The sequence below is a fragment of the Acipenser ruthenus genome, chromosome 7 (assembly GCF_902713425.1).
Source record: "Acipenser ruthenus chromosome 7, fAciRut3.2 maternal haplotype, whole genome shotgun sequence".
Classification (NCBI taxonomy): Eukaryota; Metazoa; Chordata; class Actinopteri; order Acipenseriformes; family Acipenseridae; genus Acipenser; species Acipenser ruthenus.
The window spans coordinates 26451691-26472925 of NC_081195.1; the positions used below are offsets into that span (position 1 = coordinate 26451691).

The following is a 21235-nucleotide window of genomic DNA, read 5'->3' on the forward strand; positions in this document are numbered from 1 at the left end:
ACACCAGGGTATACCAGGAGAACATGCCCACACCAGGGTATACCAGGAGAACACACCCCACACCAGGGTATACCAGGAGAACACACCCCACACCAGGGTATACCAGGAGAACACGCCCCACACCAGGGTATACCAGGAGAACACACCCCACATCAGGGTATACCAGGAGAACATGCCCCACACCAGGGTATACCAGGAGAACATGCCCCACACCAGGGTATACCAGGAGAACATGCCCACACCAGGGTATTATTATTATTATTATTATTTATTTCTTAGCAGACGCCCTTATCCAGGGCGACTTACAATCGCAAGCAATTACAAATACATTCAAGTGTTACAATACAAGTAATACAATAAGAGCAAGAAATACAATAATTTTTGTTCAAGTGTGACAAACCACAATTCAATAATGCAGCAGATAATAGTGATAGTTACATCAGGATATGATTAAATAGTGATAGTTACATCAGGATATGATTAAGTACAAAATACTACAGGTTAAACACTTGGCAGATTACAATATTCTGAAGTACAGGATTAAATGCAGTAAAACAGGGGGTAGATAAGATCAAAATAAAGCACATTTAAATGAAGGGTGATAGTGTCCCAGGATACAACAGAGGAGTTCTACAGGTGCTGTTTGAAGAGGTGAGTCTTAAGGAGGCGCCGGAATGTCATCAGGGACTGGGCAGTCCTGACATCTGTAGGAAGGTCGTTCCACCACTGCGGAGCAAGGGTGGAGAAGGAGCGGGCTCGGGAGGCAGGGGAGCGTAGCGGAGGTAGAGCCAGTCTGCTAGTGCAGGCGGAGCGGAGAGGTCGAGTGGGGGTGTAGGGAGAGATGAGGGTCTGGAGGTAGCTGGGTGCAGTCTGGTCAAGGCATCTGTAGGCTAGTACAAGAGTCTTGAACTGGATGCGAGCGGTGATCGGGAGCCAGTGGAGCGAGTATGGGCGAAGCGAGGCAGAGAGAACACCAGGCGGGCAGCAGAGTTCTGGATGAGCTGGAGCGGACGGGTGGCGGACGCAGGGAGGCCAGCCAGGAGGGAGTTGCAGTAGTCTAGGCGGGAGAGTACCAGGGCCTGGACCAGGAGCTGGGTAGCATAGTTGGTGAGGAAGAGTCGGATTCTTCGGATGTTGCTCAGGAAGAATCGGCAAGTGCGTGCCAGAGTGGAGATGTGCTGGGAATAAGAGAGGCAGGGGTCCAGGGTGACTCCAAGGTTCTTAGCGGAGGAAGAGGGAGAGAGTGTGGTAGATTCCAGAGGAACAGAGATAGAGAGATCAGAGGAGGGGGAGGAGGAGGGAAAGAAAAGGAGGTCAGATTTAGAGAGGTTGAGTTTGAGGTGATGCGAGTGCATCCAGGAGGAAATAGCAGACAGACAGGTAGAGATACGGGAGGAGATGGTGGAGTCAGAGGTGGGGAAGGAAAGGAAAATCTGAGCATCATCAGCATAGAAATGGTATGAGAAACCATAGGATGCGATGAGGGGGCCCAGGGAGCGGGTGTAGAGAGAGAACAGGAGAGGACCCAAGACTGACCCTTGGGGGACTCCAGTTAAGAGTGGGTGAGGTGTGGAGGTTGCTCCACGCCAGGTTACCTGGTAAGTGCGGTTGGAGAGGTAGGAGGAGAACCAGGCCAGAGCAGTGCCAGAGATCCCCACGCCCACACCAGGGTATACCAGGAGAACACACCCCACACCAGGGTATACCAGGAGAACACGCCCCACACCAGGGTATAGTTTGTAATTGTATTAACGTCCAGTTTATGGCAGAGCAATATTTCTCTCTTATTATTTTTCTCTAAATCTGCTTTTACTTGACTTTGAACTTCAACCTCCAAGTAAATCATGTGACAATGTGACCTTTCAACTCCCCCCGCTAACATCTCTGCTTATATAAATGCAGTGTTCAGGGGTCACATTGTCACATGATGCATGGACTGAGGAAGGCTTTCCAGGGTTCTTCAGACATGTCTTTGCAGAGCAACAGGACCCAGAACCACTCAGGATGACTGCAAACAACATAAATCGTAAAGGAAATGTAGACAAGGGGAATTAAAATGATGCTATTTGATTTGAAGATACGTACTCTGTTGCAGTGGCTGCTACTAGAAAATGATATCTATTTTGTGAGCAACTGTGGCAGGGTGGAAGTATAAGTAGTGTTTTTTTTTATTTTGTATTTAAGTTTGGCAGGGAGGGGGTTAAATCCCTCCCTGACAAAATACATGTGAGAATGCGGCTGGAGCCTTACTTGACTATGCAATGATTAAGTAGGCTCCAGCCACATGGCGTAAAAGGGAAGGAGAAATCCTTTTTTGGGAGAAAGGGAGAAAGGGAGTTACACTGTGTTGTTGGTATCTGTGTTTTGGTCTGTGAAGGTGAATGCCCAGCCAGCCTGATATTAGTGTTTTGTTTTGTTTTACTGTTTATATCGGCCCTTGTGCCTGTTCCTTCCTGTTTTTGTGATTTGTGTGTTTATTAAAAATCTGCAATACCACTGAAACCTAGTCTTTCTGTGTCTTCCCCCTGCCGGTAACAGCCTGGGCCCTGACACTAACCTGTTCACAGCAACATTTAAAAAATATATATTGTACAGTATCGTCTGCCACCACACACAAAAGGTTGTATTGCACTGAAACGGAGTTGAAAAGCCCTTTACTGACATCTAGTGGACATGCTAATACAGTGCAATCCACATTCAGTTTCAGTTCCCTGAGATCATTTTTCCAGGTCTCTGGCAGTTATTTTAAGATCCACACCTGGGGGATTGCTCCTGAAGCGAGGAGACAGATTCAGAACGCATTCCAAGGCCACGCTGATTCCTGAAACAGCCTGAGTGGTGAAACTGCTCCTGAAGGAATCCTCTTGTTGATTAATGACCTCAAAATGTCAAACTGATCGTTATGCAGTATTTGCCCTCAACTATTGCAAACAGGAGTAGGAGGAGCATACCTATAATTAGCAGATTGATGTTATGAAAATTCCGTCCATTTCCTTGTAGGTGATTGATCTCAAAACGATCCAAGTGATTCTGCCTCAACAACATGACTAGGCAGCCCATTCCAGCCCCTCACCACTCTCTGTGTGAAGAAGTGTCTCCTTCAACAACATGACTAGGCAGCCCATTCCATCCCCTCCCACTCTCTGTGTGAAGAAGTGTCTCCTTCAACAACATGACTAGGCAGCCCATTCCAGCCCCTCACCACTCTGTGTGAAGAAGTGTCTCCTTCAACAACATGACTAGGCAGCCCATTCCAGCCCCTCACCACTCTCTGTGTGAAGAAGTGTCTCCTTCAACAACATGACTAGGCAGCCCATTCCAGCCCCTCACCACTCTCTGTGTGAAGAAGTATCTCCTTCAACAACATGACTAGGCAGCCCATTCCACCCCCTCACCACTCTCTGTGTGAAGAAGCGTCTCATACTCTGTGCTTAGTCTGTCTCTATTTCATTTTCAAAGTGTCCTGATAGATCACACAAACATGTAAAAATACTGATTTACACCAAGAAAATGCATGACTACATTGTCACAATTATGTTAATAAAAATATAGTTTAGTTTAATAAGGGCTTTTTCGACCATCCCTGGATAAAGGACTATAATATATTTGTCAAATTGATATAAATAAAATAATAAATGTAATGGTACTTACCCTACTCATTACTGAACTGAAGCTTTGAGCTCTCAAAAGCGGTGACAGATGACACTCGCACCCACACACAGTGTCACAGCTATAGTTTCACCTCACTTATTGTTAGCCAGACCTCTCCAATCACAGAACAGCTGTTATCGTATCTGTGACATCTTTCAAAAACAACTGGAGCTCTTAAAAGCATGCGTTACTAATACAATTAGATCATCACAGAAGGACTGGCAAACAGACCCATGCACTCACACAGGGGGGACATGAGGTAACATCTCAGCTCAAAGCAGGCTGCTCAAAAGCAGTTCCTTATAGAGAGGACTTTGTACCTTTTATGTCCCTCAGTATTTGGTCCACGAAAAATATCAAACCAGCAGTAAAACGATAAAGCAAAACATATATCTGTCCTTGTGCCAGGGTGCTCTTTGTGTCTGTCAAATAAGGCAAACTTGCACATGTCAAAGCTTTAATTAAGAGGATTGTAGCTAACAACATATTTCCATACATCTTACCCCTCATGTACTTCCATTCACTCTACAGATAATTAGTAATATAACAAAAACAGACTGTAGTCACGTATGTCTAAAACCCATATGGTATAAATACCGGGCATGGAGGTGACACAGATAGAGAAGCCTCTAATACATCCAGGATCATCATGGACCATCAGTGAATCACTTTCTTCAGCACAAGTTATGTGGGGTATAAGGAGGCTGTCTGTACTATAAGTCACACTTACTTTTTTCTTTTATATAACCTCTTGTCAAATTCTGATGAAACTTGATAAGGACAAGTTAGCATAAGTTAGTGAGTGTTAGTGAGTGTAACATAGTCTGTCTGTCTCTCACACACTGCATTTTTAAATATACAGTATCCTGAGAAGCGAGTATGAAACTTGGTCTGGACATTCTTCAGCTCAGGTTAATGAGTAGCAGAACCTGGGATATACAGAGCCCTCCCTCCCTCCGACCCTGTCTGTCTGTCTGTCTGTCTGTCTGTCTGTCTGTGCGTGCCTGCAGCTCAAGTTTTTAGATAAATCAAGATTAGCACTACATCAGCTTGGTCTGGACATGCTTTAGCACACAAGCGCAATCTGTCCATCTGTCTGTATGTCAAACTTGCAATAGTGGACAAGGTCAGGGTGATACATTTTTACAGCACACTGATAGCTCTCATTTTGAATTTACAGCCGTGGCGGGGGTGGATGTCAGTAACATGCTTCTTTATTATAGCTATAGTCTCTTATAAAAGTTTCCCATAGTAAAAGCATATCAAAAGGTAATAAAGCATAGAGAAAACACAGGCACTGTAAAGCCCAGAGAGGTGTGGTAAAGACGTGGCAAACCACGGTAAACTATGGTAAATCCATAGTATAACTATGGTAAATTGCCATGCAAATTTACTGCAGTAAACCTTTAATATTGTATTTGAAAAAAAAACAATACCACTTGTCAGTGTGATAACTCCAGTTTATGATATTGACATCGTAAAGGCCCTGTATCAGATAACACAGATATCATTAGGCTGGCACCAGAGAGGTAAGCCAATCCCTCAGGAATCCCCAGGCCTCTAGTGGGCTCTGTTTTATGACCTATTGTCTTTGATGAGACGCCTATGCACGCTGGAATGTGTTATAAATACCTTGCTTTTGCTTGTTACTCATATCGTCCAACACTGACCCACGTCACTTATTTTCAAACTGATAACCTTGCGGTTCAAACCCTAACGTCTTAGCGTTCAAATACAGAGCTTGCAAGGAGAGGCATACACCGTATAGACCTGTAGCATGCATGCATAGTGACACTCGCGCTATAGAATTGAACATACTGCTTTTAAATAAAGCAGATGGGCATTTGGGTAGACACTGTTAATTTGTATAATGCTGAAGCACTTCCTTATACAGCCCATTCATGCAGCCTTATGAGATCAGTGTTTCCCACAAGTTGTATTTTTTTTTTTTAAATACAGTATCCATATAAAAAATTTACTGCAGTAAATGTGCATGCTAATTTCCCATAGATATCTATGGTACTTTACCACACATCTCTGGGCTTTACAGCGCCTATTTCTGGATATGCTTTTACTATGGGAATCATTAAGAGACTATAACTATAATAACCACTGTAAATTCAAAATTAGAGCTATCAGTGAAAGTAGTTCACGATGACCTTGTCCACTATATGCAAGTCAGCCGTCCATCAGGATCTGGAGTCGGAAAGAATCACATGTACACGCGGCCGCTTGATAAACCACCTGTTTCATCCACATCTGGTGTAAACAGCTTTAAGAATCTCAGCCATTGGGGAAGATTCTGTCACATGACTGTATGTTTATTTTAGTATTACTATCTTGGATACAGAGCATTGCAATATGGTGAAGCTCACATTGGATGCTTCTGTAGTTTTGTATGGGGTGCCATGTGTAATAATAAAAGCGTTCATATTTTAACATGTCTTTTTTTCCAGATGGCTGTGGCACTACGGCGGGTTAGGGAGGCAAAACCATCAGGGACTGTTTCTCCTCATCGCGCTACAGCGAACCCTATCGGAAAGGCGTCTGGGTGAGCTCATGCAGGGCTGGCCTTTGTCCTCCAGAGGCTGGCAGCTCACTGACATCCACCTAAAGTGCCTGGATGTAAAGAGGCAATTGGATGTGGTAAGGGCACACAATGGGACATTCTAATTAGGGAGAATATAATTGGGAAAATACCCAAACTGTAGACAGGTACATTTACTTTATACATTGTTTATGCATACAGTAACTTTTTATTTTTTTATTTTTTATTACAACAGCAATATAATAATCTGTACATTTTGGCTCGTTCAGCCTTCGTCGGGAGTTTGCATTTCAATCAAGCAGATTTAATATACATAAAGAAAGTACAGATACGTATTTATTCATGTATTTATATATTTGTTGTTTTATTTCAACAGGTTTTCAGTTTTCAAACTTTATCATTTAAATTAACAAGTTATTCATTAAAATCAGTCATCTTCAACAAAGATGTAGCTATATATATATATATACAAATATATACATCATTGGGATGCTTTGGGAGCATGTACACTGGGCTTGGCGTTTCCTCAGCATGTCTGGCTACAGCACATTGTAATAGAGTTGGGGGACACCTTTGTGAAAGTGTAGACAGACTCAACTTCTCCTTTACGATCCTTTCCTGTCCAGAACAACATTCCGATTTTTGCCAAGACAAACATTTCCCACAAAATTCTGAACATAAAAACGATACATATCTGAGCATGAAACAGCGGAATACATCCCCCCTGCCTCTCAGGTCTCCAATATCCTGTCTGGAGCTTCCTCTTTGTCTGAATTGTGGGGCCCAGTGGGGATGGCAAGGTACGGATGCTTGTGCTATCCAGTTCTGAAGCTCAGAGGAACGCACCTAAACCAGGGGGATCAGTCAGTTCTGCAGCTCAGAGGAACGCACCTAAACCAGCGGGATCAGTCAGTTCTATTGCAGCTCAGAGGAACACACCTGAAGAGCTGTCTTTGACCCCTCCTTGTTTAGGATACAGGAAGGACGTGGGATTGTTAAACAGCACTCTCAGCTCTCTCCAAAGTCATCCCTGCTTCTTAGGACAACTTTGCTCATAGTGTTTCTAGAACTATTAAAAGTCAGATCTGAGACTGGTAAACTGTTTTCTGTTCACTACAGCTTGTAACGTCAGCAAGCTGGTAGGGTTACAAAAACACAGCAATATTTGTACTCATGTGTGGTTTCAAATCTTCTAAGCATCCATGTTGTCTTCATTTTTTCTTTTCTCTTGCCTTTGATGTTTGCGATCATTCTTAGCGGTCCTTAGTGCTACGACTACATTAGTATTTTTTGTGCTCAAGTGCTTTGATTTAATGAGCTGCTCTTACACAGACTAGATCAGCCAAAGGGTCTTTATATTAGTAAGCAGCAGCGCCATCTAGAGCACAGCCGTGTATTGCCAGGGAAACTAAAGAAAGAACACTGGATGACACAGACTCTTCTATTAAAACAGTTTGGCTGATGTGGCCTACATATGTCTATGGAACTGAAGCAACACCATATTTACTGTATTCCTTCGAATTTAAAACGCCCTTGAATTTAAGATGCAGCCCAAATCTACCACCCTCAATTTGAAATAAAAAAAAAAACATCAAAGAAATATGCATTTACAAAGATACATCCAAGCATGATAGTGTTTGTTAGAAACGCTGAAATTGTAAAAGCTTCTCTTTGAATTCCTCAGGAAGCGAACGACGCTTCTTTGGAAATGGCTGCCTGTATGTCATGGGTGATTCGAAACCGGGCAGTAACGTTTCTGTTCTTCTTTTCTCGTCAGTCATACTGTACTCGAATTTAAGATGCAGGCTATTTTTGAGAAGCAAAAAATGATTAAAAAATTGCGTTTTAAATTTGAAGGAATACGGTAAGTAATCGCAATGAGAACCACTCACAATAATTGCATTGTAGGGGACAGTAGAACATTTTAAATGCATTTTAGGCTACTCGCGTTCTAAGTTGTGTTTTAATGTTCACATCCTGGTAACTTTAGCACATTCACATTTTAGCCGCACCCAGGCCTTTCTGACATGCCTGAGTCTGGTGCTCTCTTAGTATATGGAGATGTCTGTGAAAGCAACATATAGACCCCAAAACTGTGTAATTCACGAGATAGCTGCTGCAAGATCAGCATTTAAAATGTACATTTCATTTGAAAAAGGAGACTGTTGTAACAGGGAGTGTGTTCAGAGTATATGTTGCTTGCACAGAAGTTATTGCAAGGCATCTCTTGAAACACAGTACCGTCTCACCTTGCTGTTAAAAGACTCGACTGACGTGAATCTTATTACTGGTTGGACTCCTGTAATGAGTCTGATCGCTATAGAGCAGAGTAACCAGGAGTCTGTTTCATTTCTGAAACAGTCATGATCATTTCTGCAATTCGTCTCCAAAAGGTAGTTCTGAACAATACAGGACACAGGATTGGACGCTGGGCGAGTGTATTCCTCTATCCTTGCTCTTGTACAATAATGGGTCTTGGTGGTTTCTCCATATTTTCCACATGCATATAAACACTCAAACCAAGACCCACTCACACACTCTTTTGGGCAAGCAGTGTATAGCAGACAGACACCCCTTTCAATAAATAAACACATTCCACCATTACAGTGCGACTCTTTTCTTGTGAATTGGGAAGCATTGGTTTGTGCAACACGTGGCAGTGACGTTGGTCACTATAAATTCTTAAAGCAAAATGAATACTGAAGACCAGCACTTTGGAATCGTCCATTTCTGATGCATCCAGCAGTGCAGAAGAACAATTGTCCATTTCTGTAATGAGGATCTATCCAAAACTTTACATCATTACTTGCGGACGATGAAGGAGACTTCAGCTGTTGCTTGGTTCTTGACAGGTCAAAGACAGTTGGAAGTTTACAGACTAAGGACCTTTTTATTTTCATTAAAATCTAATTGTGGTTCAACAACGTTAACTAACATTTCTAGTGTAATCTTGTAGCAGCATATAGACACCAACATGTTTTTCACGAGTTTATCTTGAATGGGTGTTTCAAAGTGAATTCCTTTTCCATTACCAGTGAGTGATGGCTCTAGCCAGCCATGAAAACAGGACACTAATGTCTTCAGCCTAACCCTCGCAGTTCAGAAGACTCTGGATAAGATAAAGAATTCCCTGCGTTGTCATCCTTCGTTTGTTTTTATGCTTCTGTTACCCAGGCAGGATTATGTTCATCCTACTCGAAAACAAACACCTGTATTTCTATTTGAATGTTTTAACAAACACTGCTTGGGATGTATTCTGTGGCAAAAATGACCATATTTGTATTAGTTTATATACCAGAATCTATAAAAGACTGTATCAAAAAGATATTGAAGACTTAAAATGAACACTAACGCATAAATAAAACAAATAACACACTGAGTTTTTCTCTTTTTGTAAATGAGTAATTTACTGGCATACCAGGTTTATTTTACTGTAATATGGTATGAATTATAGTTTTAAAGGTAAAATGTAAGAATATTCTAATATTAGGTTAAAATTGAAAGTACATGAAAAAAACCCATGCATCCCAGCACTACGATCTTAATAGTGGTTTCACTGAAGACCAGCTGGACTGCTGCGATGCTTGCTTAAAGTCATCTCTCCACGGTGCAGCTGTCACATTTTCTCCAGGCTCAGGGGTCAAGGCTCAGTTAGCTCAGCGCTTGGGCGGTCTCGCACAGCGGGACAGTGCTGTCCTGACTCTGCCCATCCATGTCTATGTCCAGCAGGGTCTGTCTGGCTGGGACTGGCTCCTCTGAGGCCTGCGGGCTGTCACAGCTGCTGCCGGGAGAGGAGCTGTGCGTCCGTCTGAACGACACCAACTTCCAGGGGTCGATCCTGGCCCGGCCGGAGGAGGGGCGTGGCCGCGGTGCAAACTCCAGCGTCTTGGGCCTCTCGATCGCCGCAGTGTCCTTCTCGAGGGGAGGCCTCCGCCGCGGGACCTGGGGGAAGAGCGTAGAGGGGTCGGGCAAGCGAGGGACCTCCACATCCCTGGAGCCTGGAGAGGAAGGGAGTGGGCAGGTCAGTGTTTTAGAAATCAAACAAATATCAGGGGAACAGGAAGAAAAAGGATCTGCTTGTCAAAGTCTAGCTGAAAAGACCCTGCTTATATTTTTGTCAGAAGGGTTTGTCCAGAAGACTGTCTAGTCTGAGCGTTGCAATAAAAGATGCTGTCTGGACTGGTACCATTTTTCCGCACCCTTCCCAATGCACAGACATGCTTTCAGCCAGTTAACGTGCTTTGAAGACACTGCTGAAAGTGTAACAGCCTTCCTAAAAATAAGGCAAGTAAACAGAGAACTTTCTTTAACCTAGTGTAATATCATGTTTTTTTAAACGAAACATGTGTTTGTGATTTCTATATACTGGAGCACATTTGTATAAAATCAGAACCCATAAATAATAAAAACAATAAAGACGGTGTACCTGTGTCAGGGAGGACCTGCACGCTGCCGTCAGACGGAGTCCTGCGGTGGGTGGGGGTCTGAACCCGGGGCTGAATCGCCCCGTCCGAGGGGGTGCGCCGGTGCCCTCGCAACACGGCCTGGGCCGCGCTCACGTGCGTGGGGGTCAGGGACTGCCTGGGGTCTTTCTTGAAGCTCTCAGTTTTGAGGTCCAGCAGGGGGTTGGTGGCAGAGCGGTCCTCGCTCTCAAAGGGAAGCAGTGACTTGGTGGAATTGCAGTCGGAGAGGGAGGACAGGGACAGCAGGGTGACTGAGCTGGAAGGCTCCAGGGAAGGCAGGACGGACTCCTCTCTCCTGCTGGCGGGGCTGGTGCTGCGGCGGAAGCGCCCTGTCCGCTGGAAGAGACCTTCCTTCTTCTTCTTCTCCTCCTTGGCTTCCAACTCGTCCTGGGACATCTTGAAGACAGCATTGTGCACAGGGTCAGAGATCAGAGATCGTCATTTAGAGGGTCCAGCTTTTTTTAACTTAGTGTCATACCATAAGTCATGTTTTCAAATAAAAATACACACTTGCTGTAACGCGTGTTTCTTTCAGAACATCACATCAGAGATCTATACAACGAATGAGAATGTATGGTGTGGAAAATTAACCAAATTACTTTCACTTTAAGGAGGTGGCAGAACGTCCATGCACATGTAGACATTTTATTTTATTTCAATCTCTCTAGGCTATTCAGCTGATCCTATTAAAAAGGTATCACCAGAAAAGCCCTATTCTTACTAAACATTACAAATATATATTCACTCACAATATAAAAGCAGCCAATCACACTTAAATATTACCTGCTGTCGCCCGAGCTGGAGGAGGTCGTTGCCGAGGGCGATAGAAGCCAGTATGGAGGCACAGCCCAGCAGCACTAGGCTGTTCTTCTTGCGCTGGGCGCCACGGCGATGGCAGTCTGTGGGGGTGCAGCTGGAGGGAGGGGGCACGCTGTCCTCCTCCGCCCCGTTACTGTCAGCCTCGTCTGGGGGGTTCGTCTGAGGGGAGCTGGCATCATAGTCCTCTTCTGTACCAAATAACAGACAGATAGTGTGAACCAGAAACCAGGGATACATGGCTGTTTCCACTACTGCACTACACTTTCAAGTGAATACATAATCTGTACATCTGAACAAATACATTGAGAAAGACATAGGTGAAACATGTATTTCTAAACAATCTGTACAAGTCTATATAATCCAGTAAATTCATAAGAATGCTTTCATTATATACGGTAGTTTAAAAATAACCACACACACACTTACTGTATACCCTTTAAAAAGTTTACTGTGCTACATATTCCCATGTTTTTTCTGCTGGTTAAACAATGCACATTTCCCATAGTTTACTACGGCATGCTATGTTTTTAATATGCTTTACCATACCTCTCTGTGCTTTAAAATGCTTACCTATCCTTTACCACACATTCACTGGGCTTACACTTTGCACAGCTTTTACTGTGGGAAACTTTTATAAGGGAACACAGGGGTTTTGGTTTATGAAAATTGTAAAGCAGCCGCAGGGAGGAAGCGTTTTAGACTGAACGGAGTTGTTCATGTGCAGCACGCGACTGGAGACGGAGCACGGACAGCAACAGCAGCGTGAGCTTCTGACAGCACACAGCCTGACATGCTTCCTTACCCATCTCGTTGAGGCTGGCGAATCCCCCAGAGATTGGGACATGCTTGGGAGATTTGCCCAAGTTGGGGGCACTGGATGACCACTGCTTACAACCCTCCCCCAGGGACTTCAACCTGGACAGACACAGCAGCGAGGAGAAATGCAAAGCATGTTTTAGGAGTCTGTGTCCCATAAAATCACTTTGAATTCTTCATGTGGCCAGACATTTTCATGATGCTAATCGAGAGCTGGTTTAGCCAACAAATTGAAGTTAGGCTCTATTTTTATTTTTCTACAATACATTGTCGATTGTCGCCTGTCCTGTATTCAATCAGGAAATCGGTTGCTCATTATGCCGCTATTTATGTCCCATTATATTGCTCTTAATCATCATTCATTATAATTTGGCATGTCTAATAATGTCACCAGCATCTCAGCAGTCAGTGGTCAAGCCTGAGCAAGGTGGGATGTGCAGCGACTGGTGCAAGCGTGGAATACATGTCCCCCAGGTGTCTGATATGAGGGAGTCTGTACCTGTCTTCTCCTCCGATGCGCTCTCTCTGGTGTGTGGAGCTGGGGCTCCAGGTGCGCACCTTCTTCTTGTTGGAAGCCAGGTCCTCCTTCTTACACACCGCACTGCGCCCCCACGTCCTGCTGCCGTCGCTGGGGGTCACTGCCGCAAAGACAGCACATCATCAGCAAACGGACAGGAGTTTGAAGACTATATAAAGTATTCATTCAGGTCAAGCAGACATTTCTGATGATGTCTAGATTAGTAGAACAGGTCTTGATACTCACACTAGCTCTGCACCCAGTCCTGAGTTTGAAATGAGAGATCTAGTATTGAAATGACCAGGTTCCAGGAGTTTGAACAATCAGCCCCTTGATAAATCTGCTCTGAATGAACTGATCAAACTTCTCATCACCGCATGAATATGTCACCTCTGAGTCTGCAGGTTTATTAATAGGAGTTGTTCATGCAGCTGTACGGGAAGGGCAATCTATTTACCATCAAACTCCTGTCTCCCGATTACTGAAATAATAAACTGTATTGAGGGTGTCTCTGAAAGGGGGCAGGGCTACTGTTTCAAGCCACGGTAATGACATCAGTTTCCATATTAAGTGAACAGATGAAATGGTTTCCATCCCAAGCTGAATCACAGTGGCCTGTACTCACATCGGATCGCCCGCAGCCGAGGGATGATGACAGGGCTGCCTGGGGGGCTGCAGCTGTCCGAGCCCTGGCCTTTCCGCTTGTCAACGCTTGGAGATGCCTGCACGGTGATCTTGTGTTCAAAACCTGGAGAGGGAAGACAGAGAGAGACAGAGATTTGGAGACATTATCCGACCCCATGCGAATTCAGGTCGCAGACACAAGAGAAAAGGCCGTACAATGTTCCAAAAAAGATGCACGTCGCAAGAGTGTGGATGACGTAATTCCGACCAGAGACCCTCGATCGGAGTCCCTCGATCAGAGACCCTCGATCAGAGACCCTCGACTAGAAATGATGTTGGAGTCTGAACCAACCTTTACTGTTAGTACATACTAAACTTTAGTTTTAGGCTTTCTTAATCCACATTGATATGCATTTAGAATAAAACCCTCCACCCGCCCCTGATCATGACACATCTGCAGTCCAATTCTTTCATGGCTCTTCTGTCAGTTATAACATAAATATCTACAAAACACAGGAGGCCTTTCAGCCACCGGCGTAGATTTAGCTAGGGACGGTAGGGACATGTCCCTACCAATGTCAAGGGACCGTTGAATTGTCCCTACCAATAATTTTGATAAATCTGAAACGTTCTGTCAAGTCATTTTATCCGCTCCACAAAGGGTTAACTCTCTCAAGATCCCCTCGTTGCTCCTCCCTCCTCCAAAAAAAAAAGTAATTCCAGTGGGGCGTGAAAAAAGTAATTCCAGTGGGGCGTGAGTAAAACAAGGTTGGGAATCGCTGGCTTAGGCTGGACTCTGGAATGACGCTCTTCTGAAGTTGCCACTTGCCGGTCAGTCTGATATGAGTGTGAGCCACTGACTGAATGAAAGCCAGGTGCCTGGGCTGAAGGTATTGTCAGGTCGTGAGCAACATAGTTTGAGAGAATAAACCTACCTACCTACCTAATGGGTAGGTAAGTAGGTTTATTACGTTAGCGACCCATTGCTAGCTGCTAACCCCACGTCCTTGGTGGCTAGCTAGCTTGTTTCACAGCTAAATCATTGTGTGTGTGTGTGTGTGAGAGAGAGAGAGAGAGAGAGAGAGAGAGAGAGAGAGAGAGAGAGAGAGAGAGCATGAGAGAGAGAGAGCATGTTTTGATATCGTCAACCAACTAAGGTTATCTAATCACCTCAATTTGGCTTTAGGTGACTAAAGCATAATGGCAGCCAAAAAAAGAAAGATGGACGTAAGGAAGTTTTTTTTTTTTTTTACAAAAAGTCAAAGTGTAAGTAGGAAGATGTTGTTAAAGTAATAAACACAATTGATAATGATTCTCATAGCAAATGAAAAAATAATTTACTAATGAAGTTAGCAGAGTCATACTTTCTCTCTAAACAGCATGCATCAATTTATCATTTTATCAGGTGAATGAAGCAGTGCAGCCTGGTAAAAGCAGTACAGAGGCAGGTGGAGCAACAGGGTCGCAGGTGAGGTCTGTAATGGCTTAGTGATTATAACAGTGAAAGTATTAGACTCAGTTTTGAGATATGTTATTGTTTGAGGCACATTGTGATATGATAGTAGGCTAATGCTGTATAGTAATACATATATTTTCTCTCTATATGGCATGCATTAATTTATTATTTTATCAGGTGAATGAAGCAATGCACCCAGGTACGAGCAGCAGCACAGACACAGGAGAGGCAGGCAGAGCACGTGAGCGTGCATGTGCTCATGCTTGTAGTGGCAGGGGTATTGGTAGCTTACAGTAAGGCTGGGATAGGTTATAATTCAGGTTATTAGTAATTCTATAGCAGGGATGTCAAACCAGCTTCCAGGACGGACACTTTATCATAGTGTTTTAAGTGTATACCAGCCAACTTCATGTCAATCAGATTATCCTCCATTTATGTCCAGCATTCATTTCAAGTGACCATTTAACAGCTGTCTCCTAAAAAAAATTTTCCCGGGTGGGCATGCCCCCGAACCCCCCTAGCAACCGCGACTCCGCCCCCCTAAATAATTGTGTCCCCACCAATGTTCAAACCAAACCTACGCCCTTGCATTCAGCCCATCACTCCCAGAGCTGGTTGATCTCAAAACTTTGTCAAGTCGGTTCTTACTGGATCCCAGTCATGTTGCCTCAGCAACATGGCTTGGTAATGATACAGCGCTGCATGTCTGTTTTTTTTCCTATAATATGTTGCAAAAGGGTAATATTAGTTTGGACACCCCCCACTTGATTCTATGTAGCTTGAACTGAGAGCTTGCATATAACAGGAGTATTCCAGATGAGTTGCTTGGTGCACAAGAAGGACACACTCCCAGACAGGGATTCAATTTGAGAGCTAGCAGTGTGGCCACGATAGTGCCTGCCTAGACTACACTTTCGCCCGGTTCCTAGGATCTGGTTAATCTCAATCTTTGTCGGGTTGGGTAGGGTCCGCATCAACAACATGACTAGGCAGCCCATTCCACCCCCTCATCACTCTCTGTGTGAAGAAGTGTCTCCTTCAACAACATGACTAAGCAGCCCATTCCATCCCCTCAGCACTCTCTGTGTGAAGAAGTGTCTCCTTCAACAACATGACTAAGCAGCCCTCCAACCCATCTAACCTCATTTCTCTGCCTCTCCCCCCCTCCCGCACACTCTCTGGTGCACTCTGGAACTGTCACTCTTCTGCTAACAAAGCTGATTTCATCTCTGCCTTTGCCTCCCACCTCTCGCTCGATTTCCTTGCTCTCACTGAAACCTGGCTGTCCCCTGATAACACTGTTACTCCTGCTGCCCTGTCCTCTCTCTACGTCTTGTCCCATACCCCGCGTCTCACTGGACGGGGAGGTGGGACGGGTCTTCTCCTCTCTCCCTCCTTACTCTTTTCTGTCCCCTCCGATCTCACCTCACTCTCTGTCAATACCTTTGAATTTCATGCAGTCCAACTAACCTCTCCCTGTCAACTCCTGCTCATTGTCCTGTTCCGCCCCCCTGGGCCTCTCACTCACTTTCTGGATGAACTCGACTATCTACTCTCCTCCCTCCCCTCTCTGTCTACCCCGACTGTCCTGTTGGGAGACTTCAACATCCATCTCTCCAACCCCAGCCACTCTGCTGGATTCCTCCCTCTCCTTCACTCCTTCGACTTCTGTCTCTCTCCGTCCCCTCCTACCCACAAAGCTGGCCGTCAACTGGACCTCACCTTCTCCAGGGCCTGCTGCCCCTCCACCCTCTCTGTCACCCCCTGGACCTCTCTGATCACTATTTCATCTCTTTTTCTCTGTCTCTCCCCACTCTCCCTGCTCCTCCTACCCCCACTATCACCTCTCGCCGTAACCTCCGCTCTCTCTCCCCCTCTGTCCTTGCCTCCACTGCTCTCTCTCACCTCCCTCCTATCGACTCCTTTTCACAACTCTCCGTAGACTCTGCTACCTCCACCTCTTCTCTTCCCTCGACTCCCTCTGTCCCTTCACCTCCCGACCTGCTCGCCCCTCCCCTCCCCATCCCTGGCTCTCCTCTGCTCTCCGCTCGGCAAGAATCACACTGCGATCTACTGAAAAGAAATGGAAGAGAACCAAACTCCCTGCTGCCCTAGACCTTTACCGCACTCTCCTCTCCTCCTTCTCCTCTACTCTCTCCTCTGCTAAATGTGCTTATTTCCAATCTGTAATCCAAGCCTCCACTAACAACCCACGTAAACTATTCTCTACCTTCTCCTCCCTCCTAAACCCTCCCCCCTCCTCCTCCCTCCTCTATCTCCCCTGATGACTTTGCCTCCTTCTTCTCTTCTAAAATCTCAGATATCCGCAAACTCTTTAACACCTCTCCCTGCCCCGCACCCCCTCCTGCTCCAACCCCTACACCCACTACATCCCCTACTAACTCGCCCTCCTTCTCCACCTTCTTGCCCCTCTCAGACTCTGACCTCTCCTCCCTGCTCCAGGGTCACAAACCCACCACGTGTGCCCTGGACCCCCTCCCCACTCACCTCTTTCAAGCTGCTGCTCCTGCTCTACTCCCCTTCATCTCCTCCCTCCTCAACACCTCTCTACTTTCTGGTATCTTCCCCTCTGCCTTCAAAAAAGCCTCTATCACTCCCCTCCTCAAAAAACCTACCCTCGACCCCACCTCCCTCCAGAGCTACCGTCCTGTCTCCCTCCTACCCTTCCTCTCCAAAACCCTCGAGCGGACTGTACACCGCCAGCTCTCTGCTTTCCTGTCCAACCACTCTCTGCTTGACCCTCTCCAATCTGGCTTCCGCTCTGCCCACTCCACTGAAACCGCCCTCCTGTCTGTCACCAACTCACTTAAGTGTGCCCGAGCTGCATCTCTCTCCTCTGTCCTAATTCTCCTCGACCTCTCTGCTGCCTTTGACACTGTTGATCACTCTATTCTACTATCATCTCTTGCTGACCTGGGGATCTCTGGCACTGCTCTGGCCTGGTTCTCCTCCTACCTCTCCAACCGCACTTACCAGGTAACCTGGCGTGGAGCAACCTCCACACCTCACCCTCTCTTAACTGGAGTCCCCCAAGGGTCAGTCTTGGGTCCTCTCCTGTTCTCTCTCTACACCCGCTCCCTGGGCCCCCTCATCGCATCCTATAGTTTCTCATACCATTTCTATGCTGATGATGCTCAGATTTTCCTCTCCTTCCCCACCTCTGACTCCACCATCTCCTCCCGTATCTCTACCTGTCTGTCTGCTATTTCCTCCTGGATGCACTCGCATCACCTCAAACTCAACCTCTCTAAATCTGACCTCCTTTTCTTTCCCTCCTCCTCCCCCTCCTCTGATCTCTCTATCTCTGTTCCTCTGGAATCTACCACACTCTCTCCCTCTTCCTCAGCTAAGAAACTTGGAGTCACCCTGGACCCCTGCCTCTCTTATTCCCAGCACATCTCCACTCTGGCACGCACTTGCCGATTCTTCCTGAGCAACATCCGAAGAATCCGACCCTTCCTCACCAACTATACTACCCAGCTCCTGGTCCAGGCCCTGGTACTCTCCCGCCTAGACTACTGCAACTCCCTCCTGGCTGGCCTCCCTGCGTCCGCCACCCGTCCGCTCCAGCTCATCCAGAACTCTGCTGCCCGCCTGGTGTTCTCTCTGCCTCGCTTCGCCCACGCTACTCCACTACTCCGCTCGCTCCACTGGCTCCCGATCACCGCTCGCATCCAGTTCAAGACTCTTGTACTAGCCTACAGATGCCTTGCCCAGACTGCACCCAGCTACCTCCAGACCCTCATCTCTCCCTACACCCCCACTCGACCTCTCCGCTCCGCATGCACTAGAAGACTAGCTCTACCTCCGCTACGCTCCCCTGCCTCCAGAGCCCGCTCCTTCTCCACCCTTGCTCCGCAGTGGTGGAATGACCTTCCTACAGATGTCAGGACTGCCCAGTCCCTGACCACATTCCGGCGCCTCCTTAAGACTCACCTCTTCAAAGAGCACCTGTAGAACTCCTCTGTTTGTATCCTGGGACACTATCACCCTTCATGTAAATGTGCTTTATTTTGCTCTTATCTGCCCCTATTTTACTGCATTTAATCCTGTACTTCAGAATACTGTAATCTACCAAGTGTTTAACCTGCAGTATTTTGTATTTAATCATATCCTGATGTAACTATCACTATTTAATCATACCCTGATGTAACTATCACTATTATCTGCTGTATTATTGAATTGTGGTTTGTCACACTTATACTTTGCTTGAACAAAAGTTATTGTATTTCTTGCTCTTATTGTATTACCTGTATTGTAACACTTGAAATGTATTTGCTTACGATTGTAAGTCGCCCTGGATAAGGGCGTCTGCTAAGAAATAAATAATAATAATAATAATAATAATCACTCTCTGTGTGAAGAAGTGTCTCCTTCAACAACATGACTAAGCAGCCCATTCCATCTCCTCACCACTCCATGTGTGAAGAAGTGTCTCCTTCCCTCTGTCCTAAGTCTATTTCCACTCAGTTCAGTTCACATGGTGTTCTGGTGTGGTACCTGAGGGCAGGCTGATGCGGTTGCCGTCCTTGCCCAGCTTCAGCCGGCTCTTCTTGAAGTTGCCCTTACGTTTCTTCACCTTGGGCTTCTCCTGGTACATCTGGTGGATGATGATGTGGAGCTCCCGCTCCACGATGTCGATCTCTCGCTCAGCCAGCTCCTGCTCTCGCCTGCGCAGCGCCTCCTCCTGCTCCTTCTGCTCCAGAGCGGCGCGTGTCAGCTCCTCCTCCCAGCTGCGCAGCTCCTGCGACCCACCGAGAGACAGAGGCATTTACTTAAAGAGCATGCAGCTTTATTTTCATTTAAACAGTCCCCTCACTATTTTAGGGTGCTGTTTCAGAATGTTTCTGGGTTCTGTTGCTCCCACATTGAGAAAATCATTTTTCTCTAAATCTAATTTTTAATCTTGAGCTTCTTTGAGCCTGTCTGGGGAATCCTAAAAACGATCTGTGTTACAGACTACGTTTCAAACCAATCTGTTTGTAGAATAGAACTTTCTGGGAATAAAGCCGGAGTCATCATTCCTGAATACCACAAAATCAGCTCCCCATTGGGGTCCTTTGAGGGCCATGGTGCTTCTAGATCATACACCTCCTGCAATGACCCTGATGCTCTGGTTGAAATGAATGGCTATTGAGGTAATAGAAAAAGCACAGTGGTGTTACAGGAGAATGCATGATCGGGAGGCACTATAATTCCCATTGAGAAAAGACCCCATGGTTTGTGAATTGAAATATCAAAACGATTGTGATTATGTTACAAAAATAGTTTTTTGTGTTACGTACAATAAGCGATACAGAAAGGGTCAGAAAAAACAGGGGCAGGTTAGATTGGCAGTGAATGCGGATTGGCGAAATGAACATGGAAACGCAGTATCAGTGGCAGCAGGGTTTTGAACCCGGGTTGAGTGGTGTACGGAAACGAGAAACCGCGATCGGACTGTGAAAAGTAACTCCATTCTTTTGAAGGGATTCCCGTTGTATTTCTGAGCACCTTCTCTTTGGTGCGCAGCTCATCGAACATCTGCTGGATCTCGAGCCTCCAGTCCTCCTGCAGAGAGTGGAAGGACTCCAGGGGCATCTGGAACATGGCCGACTGCTCGATGCACAGAAGCTGCTCCAGGATGGTGCTGAAGGAGGGCCTGTGGTGTGGGTCGGGGCTCCAGCACTCTGAAACACACACACAGACACACCTGTCAGCAGGAGACTCCAGGGAACTCTGCAGTTTCCCATACTGCAGTATGCACTTATTTTAATAATGGTTTACTACACTAGCCTTTTACATAGATTATATGCAATGGTTCTCATATTTAACAGCTTGGCAGTGTTATGAAAACCACATACAGTACAGTACAGTGCAAGCTGACAGCAGCACAGAGTATCACGAGGGAAGAGGAGAGCTCTTCAGCCGGCTTTGAGCAGAGGGCAAATGAATCATTGTCTCTGGAGTAGGGTTACCATGACTCCATGTACATTGGGACAGAGGGGGACAGCTCAGGCTTTTCAACTCATACCCCAATGCATTCTGGTAAGTGAAGTCCTGCTCTGAAAGGCACCTGAATGTATTGCCATGTGAGTTAAAAAGTTTGAACTGTCTCAAACTGTCCTAGTGTACATGGAGTCACATGGTAAACCTACTCTGGAGTCTATTCCCAATATAGTACTTCAGCATGGCTCATATATCAGGAATAAAGGCCTGTTTCTAAAACTGCACTGCACTTAAAGCCAATATAACTACTTATATAGTGGCCTGGCAGATTTGATTAAATGTATTTGCTTGTTCTGCTTTTCTAAACTGTGCACCTAAACTCTCAATTCCAA

The 21235-nt window shown here is 45.7% G+C and overlaps 1 protein-coding gene across 1 annotated transcript in view; it reads right to left on the reverse strand.

The window, feature by feature from the left end:
* Positions 1 to 6452: 6452 nt before the first annotated feature.
* Positions 6453 to 21235, reverse strand: part of LOC117416186 (mitogen-activated protein kinase kinase kinase 10-like) — a 47605-nt gene continuing 32822 nt past the window's right edge. Inside the window, exons 4-11 of the mRNA XM_034027262.3 lie at positions 20409 to 20584; positions 19416 to 19659; positions 13440 to 13562; positions 12797 to 12935; positions 12284 to 12396; positions 11446 to 11669; positions 10626 to 11058; positions 6453 to 10197 (exon numbers count right to left, since the gene is read on the reverse strand). Of these exons, the coding sequence (XP_033883153.3) occupies positions 9851 to 10197; positions 10626 to 11058; positions 11446 to 11669; positions 12284 to 12396; positions 12797 to 12935; positions 13440 to 13562; positions 19416 to 19659; positions 20409 to 20584 (1799 nt within the window). The 3' untranslated portion in view covers positions 6453 to 9850. The remainder of the gene's footprint in view (positions 10198 to 10625; positions 11059 to 11445; positions 11670 to 12283; positions 12397 to 12796; positions 12936 to 13439; positions 13563 to 19415; positions 19660 to 20408; positions 20585 to 21235) is intronic.